Source organism: Trichomycterus rosablanca, chromosome 17, assembly GCF_030014385.1.
Source record: "Trichomycterus rosablanca isolate fTriRos1 chromosome 17, fTriRos1.hap1, whole genome shotgun sequence".
Classification (NCBI taxonomy): Eukaryota; Metazoa; Chordata; class Actinopteri; order Siluriformes; family Trichomycteridae; genus Trichomycterus; species Trichomycterus rosablanca.
In genome coordinates, this window is record NC_086004.1 from 29,346,661 (window position 1) to 29,357,200 (window position 10,540).

Genomic DNA, 10,540 nt, shown 5'->3' on the forward strand with positions numbered 1-10,540 from the left:
TGTACTGAAGGAGGTGGCGGCCGCAGCGACGAGAGGAAGATACGCTCCAGTCAGCCGAGACTGGACTGGGTGTAAAGAAGGAGACAAATGCCCAATACAGGAATGATCAAAAAATTTACAAATCAAGAAATAAAATGAATAAAATTGGTGATTTTAAATGAATGGAAGGTCCATAAAATATTTGAACACTTCTGGTTACTTATTATAGAAAGTGTGTCACGGCCAGAGGGACGAAGAGGGAGATCCAGACAGAAGGGGGAAAAAGGAAAAAGAAGGAGATTACCACAGGACCACAAGTATGTGGACACTCGAGCGTCTGCATCATTTAGATTCTTCTTTACTGGAGATAAGCGGCTCAAAGCAGTAAAAGCATCCACACCAGTCCTCCTGTAATTGGGAAGGAAGTGTTCTCGTACATACTGCTCCAGAGTCCGGCGCCAGTGTGCTTTACATCACCTCAGCAGGCAGTTTTGCACTACACTGACACGTCATCTGTGTGACGCAAACTGAATAAATGCAAATAACAGCATTTCTTACTAACAATTACAATCAGAAGCTCTGATTGGTTCAGAAAGCGCTCTTTCAACCATTAGCGCCGATTCTGTAGGAGCGTTCCATTCACCCCAGTTGTTCCTGTGAAGTGCACTACGTAGGGTATTCCACCATTATAAGTGAGATTCCGATCCAAAGGTAACGAAAATGTTCAAATGAAGTGAACTTCAGACTGTGTAGGGAGTAGGGAGCCACGCTTCATCACTACACCGGAAGCTGGCTGGAACATTTACACATTGCGTGCTTTGCGGGTTAAGACGGCCGGAGTGTTATAAGAGAGCAGAATATTTATAATAATAATAATTATATATATATATATATATATATATATATATATATATAGTCACATGTAACTAATGTTAACACGTTCTGACGCTAGGGACTCTCATTTTTTGCGAATTGTGAGTCGAGTCCGAGTCATTTGAAACGAGTCAGTCACACGATCTCTGCCACAGACACGTTCTAAAGTAGTCTTGTTGAAAGCTGTACTAGAAGAATAGAAGCTGCTGCAGCCACATGAAGAGGCGACTCGACGTTAATAGCCACAATTTTAAAATAAGATCTTCAACAAGCTCATGCTCATGTGTCCAAATATTTTTATAGGAAGTTGGTAATAAAGTGGGTGGTAATAGGGCCGCAGGAGGGAAATGTGGAGAGAGAAAGAGACTGACTGATAGAGTTTTCCTTTGAGCTAAATTCCCTGCACTTTAATTGGCTGGTGTAAAACCCCTCTGTGAGATTGATTCGGAGGAAACGAGAAACCGGCGTTGCTGTGCAAGTGTGACGTCTCATTTGCATAAACCAAATTAAAATGCCATCAGAAAGGAGAGGCATATGTTAACCCACCTCTGATTAATGGGTGCAGAGCCCGAACCGATACCGGATGCCCCCTAACCACACACACACACACACACAAACCTGCAGAAGGGCTAATAAGTATTTTCAGACACACTCACAATTTTAACGTCAATCCACACTTAATCACCCACAACGAGGAAATGGAGACCTTTAGTCTTTAGACTTTTTAAAAATGTAATTAAAAATCAAACACTTCAATTTCATTTTCACAAAAAAACTGTTCAGATCCTCTGCTGTGGCTCTTCAGATTGTAGTCCTGTGAACCCTGTTAGCCTTAATTATCCGTGTGACGTGTCTAGAACTCAGTTCTACTGGACCGTTTTGAAAGGGACACGCATGGGTCCATAAGGGCACAAAATTTACTCTGCATTGTCAGGACAAAAACCAAGCCGTGAAGTCCAAGTTGTCCAGAAATACAGGGTCAAAAATGTCTAAAAATGGGAACATGCTTAAAAAAAAAAACCTCCTCCAGAGTGCAGGCAAACTCAGACAGGACAGTGACTCGAAGCATAGCGCCAAAACAACACAGGAGTGACTTGAGTTGCCCTGCCAAGGCCCAGACTCAGATCAGTGGAGAGACCTGAAGATGGTAGTTTACAGATGCTTGACGCTTGCAAGTTGTTGATTAGTATCATGTGGCAGTGGTGGTAGCAGGACCAAACTTTATTGTCCAAGTTGTCCAGACAGACAACTGTCTGGATCTTCAGGATCAAACTGTGGCAAAGCATCGAATGTCTAAAAATGGGAACATGCTTAAAAAAAACCTCCTCCAGAGTGCAGGCAAACTCAAACATGATCGACAAACTCAGACAGGACAGTGACCCGAAGCATACAGCCAAAACAACACTGGAGTGGCTTAAATGGCCTTCCTAGGCCTAGATCAGTGGAGAGACTTGAAGATGGTAGTTTATAGATGCTTGCTGGTTCTCCAGGATCAAATTGTGGCGAAGTATCGAATGTCTAACTATAAATGCTGCTAAAAAAGAGGAACATTTTTGAAGAAAACCTCCTCCAGAGTGCAGGCAAACTCAGACAGGACAGTGCCCCGAAGCATAGCGCCAAAACAACACTGGAGTGGCTTAAATGGCCCTGACAAAGCCCAGATTTAGATCAGTGGAGAGGCCTGAAGATAACAGTTTATACTGTAGATGCTTGAATGTCTAACTATAAATGTGGCTAAAAAGAGGAACATGTTTGAAGAAAACCTTCAGAGTGCATGACAGTGACCTGAAGCATACAGCCAAAACAACACTGGAGTGGCTTGAGTGGCCCTGCCAAAGCTCAGACTCAGATCAGTGGAGAGACCTGAAGATGGTAGTTTACAGAAGCTTGACGCTTGCAAGTTGTTGCATTCTGGATATAAGTATATACAATAGAACCTATAATATACATTGTTTATATAAATAGCTATATGTAGGGATACATATTATATATAAAAAATATAATATTAGATAAAGGTATGAACTAGTGTACTTGTAGTAATATACAGATACTACTAATAATAATATACGTATGTACTCAGTTCAAACAAATAAAAAGCGAGACGTAGGGGGTCTCTAAGCATGGAAGAGCATCGGCTAAGGCATCAAGAGCTGGCAAGGGAGGGCGGAGGGCACCAGACAATCCTCTGAGCAGTATTTCTGATCCTTTGCAGGGTCTTCTTTTTAGCCCCTGTGCAACCTGGATACATGTTTTTCTTTAAAACTCTTAAGAAGATAAAATCGCTGCTGAGCCTTCTTCATCACAACCTCATTGTTTGTGGACCAGGAAAGCCCATCGGAAATGTGGACCCCCAAGGAATAAAAAAAAAAAACACCCTCTCAACACAGTCCCTGTTTATAATGAGAGGGACATGATCCACAGCAGGACAGATCAGTTTAGTTCTGTGGAAGTCTATGAGGGCATGAATTGATAACAGTACCGTTCCTAAATCTCCCTACAGTTCTGATGGTGTTGGCAAAGGGTTGGTGTTTGGGGTTGTGGTGAGCCAGTAGTTGGGGACGGTAGCAAGCTGGGTGGTAATAATGTACAGAGATGGTCAATAATAACGACCCCGGGACCTCACAGGAACTCAGTTCTGTCTCTCACTTTTCATTTTCATTAGTGTTTGTTTGTATCTCCAGCCTGGTAAACACCCCGGTCTTCCTCTCACCTTCCTCCCTCGACCTGGTTTTTTTACCGCGGTGTAACCTCGTCTGTGTCTCCGGGTGTTTTTCTACTGAAGAATGAAGGTGTGTTTTCACTTCGACAGAAAGCTTCTCACTCGTGACAGATGAAATCAGCAAACATGGCACTTATTTTATTTATTTCTCACAGTTTAGGGGTGCTGGGTGACAGACTGGCAGCGGAGTAAAGAGTGATAAACGCTGACAGCGCGTCTCTCCTGCTGAGCGACGCCGATTTGATCAGGCAGCCGTTCCAAATTCTGTCAGAACTGTTCCAACACCAATGCGAATTCCAAAGAATGTGTAAATGTAGGCGTCGTCACAGCGGATCTGCTCCGTGCACCAGACCTGATGCAACCCTCCTATTTCTATCCGGTCTTGGGACCTGCATTGAGTGCACTTACCAACGGCTAGGCTGTTTCTGCCCTCCCCTCCTCAACATGACCACTGATTGGATGATAGCACCACTGGAACTCGAACCCTGGGTCTGCAGATTTCAGCAGTAGTGGGCTAGTGTACTATTACCGCTGTGCCACCCAAGTGCCCACAACTACTGTACCTCATTAATAATAAACAGCTTTCCTATCTACATGTGGAACTTCATTTTCTAGAGGTTCCACTGGTGGTTCACTAGGTTCACTGAGATTCCGTCTCTGGTAGGTGAAAAGAAGCAGCCCTGGGCAACAGAGTTTCAGTCAGGGATGATCAGATACTTTTTATTAGCATTAAATGAGAGATGAATTGTTTTGTGTGTGTGTGTGTGTCGCAGATATCGACGAGTGTGAAATGAACACTCACACATGCTGGAATGACTCGGTGTGTGTGAACCTCCCGGGATCTTTCGACTGTGTGTGTGTGGACGGTCCCGAATGCACCGGCAACTGCGTTCACGCAGACGAACTGAAACTCAACCACCAGGACTGGAACCCTGACCACGATCACTGTACAGTCTGTACCTGCAGGGTAATAACACACACACACCAGTCCAACCAGAAAAAGCTGACTTCTCTGTGTCCATAAATTGGGCCTAGTTTGACCCCGCCTGTTAAAAAGTATGTGGAACAGTGATCATTTACCCCTGTCCACAGTCAAGTGAGCTTTTCTTTGCCGTGGACCTACAGGCTACTGTGCAGCTAAGAAGTCCATATGATTAGGAACAAATTTTAGCCAAGATGCCAAGGGGTTTGTTTGCCTGGCATCCTTTAATCCAGTGCAGATGTGAAGCTTGCTTGGCTGTGGTCAGTGAGTCTGTGTGAAATCCTAGTTTTTATTATTTTTATCAGTAATTATGTGCAGAACGATGGGTACAAATGCCAAATATTTAACCAACCTGAAACCCGTGTGCGTGCTGGTACAGGAGGGGCGTGTGTTCTGCAGGAGGAGAGGGTGCGAGTGTGCGGATTCGGATGTGGATCTGTCCTGCTGTCCGGAGTGCGACACGCGCCAGAACAGCCAGTGTGTTCATCAGAACGGGTACACGCTGTACCACAGCGGAGAGTCCTGGGTCTACAACTGCCAACAGTGCCAGTGCCTGGTACGTAAAACACACACACACACACACACTCGCACACACACATCACCAGTCCGGCATAACGTCCTGTTTAAATGCCTGATCTTGGAGAAAACAGGACCGATCAGAGGACCAATCAGATCACTCGATCGTCATCCTTTGCCCATGTTTTAGTTCCGGTGCCCGAGTGCCCACGTCAACGTCTAGGAGCAATAACAGCTCAGCTGTGAAGCCACACAAGCTGAAAGAAAGCACAAACAATCAATCCATGTGCATTTGAGCTGTACCGTAATCTTAATTAAATTTAAATTATGAGCTGTTAATACAGAAAGAATATCACACACGTTAGTCACACTCACCACAGACCGCCGGGGAGGGGAATTAAACCCCTGTTCTACACCGATAGCCGCTCCAAAGACTCCATTTTCTGCGCTGATTAACTTCTCGGCTTGTTTTTCTAACCCGTCGGCGCGTGAACACACGTGCGCTCGAGCCGCGTCGTAATCTAAATAACCCTCGCCTGGCTGCTCTCCACACTTCCGCCTCCCAAATGAACCGCGCCGGCACTCCCAACATCAGCCGGCGTGAATGACTGCTCACTAAACTGATCAGCAGCGCATCGCTCGACTGTACGAGCGGCGTGTGACCGGCGTTTAATAAGCTGCGTGGATTTTTCCGCTGAGATCGATGAAACGTAATTACCTGCTGAATGCAGAAGTAAAGCACCACATCCACTCATAGTTTAGATCAGGCTTCTCTGATTCCTGTCCTGGTCTTCGTTCCGATTGATCCCAAAGATGTGTCGTGTACCCAAGAGCTTTTTCACTCTATTAGATGTTACATGGAGTTGTGATCAGGGCTTATGTGTCCTGTAATCAAACAATGACTTTACGATCTGGCTTGGTGCCCTGGAGCAAACCTTCCCTAAATTGTTGGCACAAAGCATTGTGGATGTTCGATTTTATATACCCTGATCAGCCATAACATTAAAACCACCTCCTTGTTTCTACACTCACTGTCCATTTTATCAGCTCCACTTACCATATAGGAGCACTTTGTAGTTCTACAATTACTGACTGTAGTCTATCTGTTTCTCTGCATGCTTTGTTAGCCCCCACAGGACCCCCACAGAGCAGGTATTATTTAGGTGGTGGATGATTCTCAGCACTGCAGTGACACTGACATGGTGGTGGTGTGTTAGTGTGTGCTGTGCTGCTGCAGTTTTTAAACACTGTGTCCACTCACTGTCCACTCTATTAGACACTCCTACCTAGTTGGTCCACCTCACAGACGATCGCTCATCCATTGCTGCTGTTTGAGTCGGTCATCTTCTAGACCTTCATCAGTGGTCACAGGACGCTGCCCACGGGGCGCTGTTGTCTGGATATTTTTGGTTGGTGGACTATTCTCAGTCCAGCAGTGACAGTGAGGTGTTTAAAAACTCCAGCAGCGCTGCTGTGTCTGATCCACTCATACCAGCACAACACACACTAACACACCACCACCATGTCAGTGTCACTGCAGTGCTGAGAATGATCCACCACCTAAATAATACCTGCTCTGTGGTGGTCCTGTGGGGGTCCTGACCTGTAGATAAACAGATGGACTACAGTCAGTAATTGTAGAACTACAAAGTGCATCTATATGGTAAGTGGAGCTGATAAAATGGACAGTGAGTGTAGAAACAAGGTGGTGTTGTTCTAGTTGATAAGATCAGAGTTTGTTTTTAAATGCTTATTGTCAGGTGTCCAGATACTTTTGGGCATAAAGTGTAATAATAATATTTTACTAATAATAATGTTGATAATTTTGATCGACATTAATGTATAAAATACAGAATATTTATCATCAAAAGGAGAAACTGTTTGAAACGTGTGACGTTTAAACCCAGGAGCTCCTCCACCTCCTCATTCCATCATTAAAGCTACTGCCTCTTTCACCGTGGCCTTTTACCCAGAGTTCACTGCGGTTGGCAGGTTCGGCTGGGGCATCACGGTGGGCTGCCATATTGTGCAATTAATAATGTTCTGTGGCTCCCATCATGCACAGCGGGGTCAGAAAAACGCCGCTAATTGCCCCGAGCTGCAGGAGAGCGGCTGATTTTTATCAGAGAGGAACTAACTGGGTCAAAACCTGGCGTAGTTTATCTTCTCATCACCAGCTGCTTCACACACACACACACGTACACGTACACGTACACACGCGTCATCGTCTGATAACCTGTTCATTTCAACTCCAGTCTGCACAGTTTCTTCAATCCTTGGTGTCGTGTAGGGAAAGAACTGACCAGGAGAAAATGATAATACTCAGAAGTGATGGATTAAAAAGCACTCAGAATTAAGGCGCCTCAGTAGGAGCATTTTAAGGGATGTAAGAATTTAGACACGCCCTCGTCTCAGGAGTGTAGGACGATCGGAAATGTGTCTGTGTGGAGAGAGCGCTGGGTTTTCAGACAGACCCAGAGTACCTGTTCGCAGACTGTATCGTAAATCGCCTGGGGGACGCTCAGCCCCCGGGGGCCCGTCAGAAAGGGATCGGTGTGCGCGGAGTTTTAGTAAATCTGAAACACCGAACTCCTGAGTGCTGTTCCCTGTGCCGTCCTTCAGATGTTCAGCACCGAGAGTTACGCAGCTGTAGCGCTGACAGCGCGCTTTGTAGCTCCGCGCTCCCAGCGTTTGATAGTTTCACGATAAGCGTCCGGTCTCTTACTGCTGGTCTCCACGGACGACTTTATCTCAGAAGTTCGCCTCCAGCTTCGCGGCGACAGATTGAGAAAGACGCACTCTTGATGTAGCACGACTGTTCCCTCGTGCCTAAAACAACAACAACAAACGTTAAAACACGCTCTGGTGAGTTCAGTGTAGCAGAACTGCACTGAACTGCACAGAACGCTGACTCTCAACCTCATGTTAAACCCTTTGGGACGAATTAGAATCTTGACTGTGAGCCAGGCCTAGCTCATGTGATGTCCACTTCATGCCAGATCCTCTTTGTTCCCGTAGCTCGGAGAGGTGCGCTGCGTACCCCTCTCGTGCCCGGTGCTACTGTGTAATCATTCGACCATCCTGGAGGGCGAGTGTTGTCCTCGCTGCGTTTCTGACCCCTGCACCGCGGACACGGGGACCTCCGACCTCAGACTGGTGTGTCACGACCCGGCGGGTGTGACGCGCCTCAGCGGGTCGGTGTGGAGTGACCCCGGCGCACCCTGCACCACCTGTACATGCAAGGTACACACACACACACACACACACACATTATTCCCAGTGCAGATTGCATTTTTTTTCAGCATAATTATCCAGCCTGTTATTACTTTTGGAAATCTGCCAGAGCTTTCAGTGTATCAGATAGACTTAGCGGGCACAAGCTGGCACGTACCCATCGGGCAGCTGAATGGTGAGAAGCATTTTGGCTTCGATCGGTGCGGTAAAATGTCATCACAGTGTGAATATGAGCTGAATCTGTGTTAGTGTGGAATAAGGTGCAGATCCAGGGTTACAGCTCCACGTGTATCTGTGTTCATCTGGATTCTCCTCCCTGTTTCACTTTTAAACTTGTGTTACAGCTCCAGCTTCTGAGAAATCATGAGAATCAGAATCAGCTTCTCCCAGAGTCTAAAACGCTTCTGGTTCAAAATAAAGCTTAACGTGGTTTAATGTAGTAAAAGAAGGAGACATGCCGCTCAGGTGGCGCAGCGGTAAAAACACACGCTAGCGCACCAGAGCTGGGATCTCGAATACATCGTATCGAATCTCGGCTCTGCCATCCGGCTGGGCTGAGCGGCCACATGAACAACGATTGGTCTGTTGGCACTGAGGCAGGGAAAGAGTGCGTATCAGGGTGTGTCTCTCCGTACACAGGGCTGATCCTCATACAGTATATATGCACTCGCCTAGTGTAAGTGACAAAATGCATACGGCTGTTGCCCATGTGTCGGAGGGGGCGTGGGTTAGCTTCGTTCTCCTCGAATCAGAACGGGGGTTGGCATTAGTGGAGAGGAAGCGTGACGCAATTGGGCAACTGGACGCGCTTATAAGTCGGGAGATAAAGGAGAGAAAATGCATAAATAATATATAAAATATAAAACTTCTCTTTATTATTACTGCTCATAAGTTCCTCCACTAATGAAATTCCTCACTCAGTGTTTTAGTACAATAAGTCACGTTAAGCTTTGTTTGTACGGCCTGCTTTTACCATGTCATATCAAACAGTTCGTCTCATTGGAGGAGCTTTGAAAAGGTCAGCGGCACACCGGGTCAAAGTTCAATCAGGTCCAACACGGCCACACTCCATAGGAAACAACAGTGCAGTCGGCGCAAAAGCGGTTTTGCCACTTCTCATGTGAATGCTTCCTAATACAGATCAGTTATGAAATACTCACCGCTGTGTTTTGGCTGACCGGTGTAAATCAGCCCGATGGATTTTCTGACCGCACGTCAGCCAGCCGGTGATTTAAAAATGCTTTTCCTACAGCCTGCTGAGAATCACTGATTTATAAATATTGCTTTTTATTTTTGATCGTGGTTTTGTGGGCGACCCGTAAATCATGTCACGCTCTCGTCTCCCGCAGAACGGAAAGATCTGCTGCATGGTGGAGCTGGACTGCATCCAGAACGATTAGACATCACGTGTGTTGTGAGTTTTATTCCTCCTGGACCTGACAGACCTGCTGAAGCCTCGTGAGAAATAAACGACTTTATTTTACTTTCCTGGAACCTACAGCTGACGACCACGTCCGAACCCTGTACGATGAGTCGGACGTTTTTGGGACGCTCGCTTTTCCGTCTGCAGTTAAAGTTTGTGTGTACTTGTAAGAGACGTGTATGACGTGCCAGTCTTGGGATTTCAATGCTTTCTGAAATGGTTCTTCAAGAATATACGTACATAAAGCAACATACATTATTATTATTATAACTTATACTAACCCACTTACATAGGGCTAGTTTGCCTGCACCAATAAGACTGAGCCACAAGCATTTCAATCATCATTATTATCATGTCCGCTTATCGATTTTAGGGTCATTCGGTCATTTCCCAAAGCTCATGACTGTAGCTTAGGGTGGAGACTTTGGGTCAGTCTGAAAGCCTAGTGACCCGCCCTGCTGCCTACTACCTATCTGATCAGCTGCCTCAGTAGAGAGGATTCTAATCAGACGTGGACCTCAATAGGCAGATTATTTAGACGCTCTACTTAGACAGCGATTACGCCACCACAGTTTTAGCTTACTAAGCTAACACAGTTAGCATCAGGCCAGCTAACGTCTCCCTCCGTGTACCGAAAACGGTTAAACCGTCCCTGACGCCCCAATTTACAAATAAACGACACTCGTATAATCACACCTTTATACAGATTAAACATCAATGAGAATTTATTACATTTGAAAAGAACTCCGTTGGTTGCTCTGCATTCCATTCGCCCGGATTTTAAGAGTTTAGACACGCCCTCTTCCTCTTCTGT

General features: G+C 45.9%; 1 protein-coding gene across 1 annotated transcript in view; it reads left to right on the plus strand.

Annotated features, from left to right (window-relative positions):
- The window catches only part of LOC134331915 (protein kinase C-binding protein NELL1-like), a 194,655-nt gene extending 184,944 nt beyond the window's left edge, over positions 1-9,711 (plus strand). The window contains exons 17-20 of the mRNA XM_063013452.1: positions 4,345-4,538; positions 4,933-5,109; positions 8,088-8,312; positions 9,653-9,711. Of these exons, the coding sequence (XP_062869522.1) occupies positions 4,345-4,538; positions 4,933-5,109; positions 8,088-8,312; positions 9,653-9,703 (647 nt within the window). The 3' untranslated portion in view covers positions 9,704-9,711. The remainder of the gene's footprint in view (positions 1-4,344; positions 4,539-4,932; positions 5,110-8,087; positions 8,313-9,652) is intronic.
- The last annotated feature ends 829 nt before the right edge of the window (positions 9,712-10,540 follow it).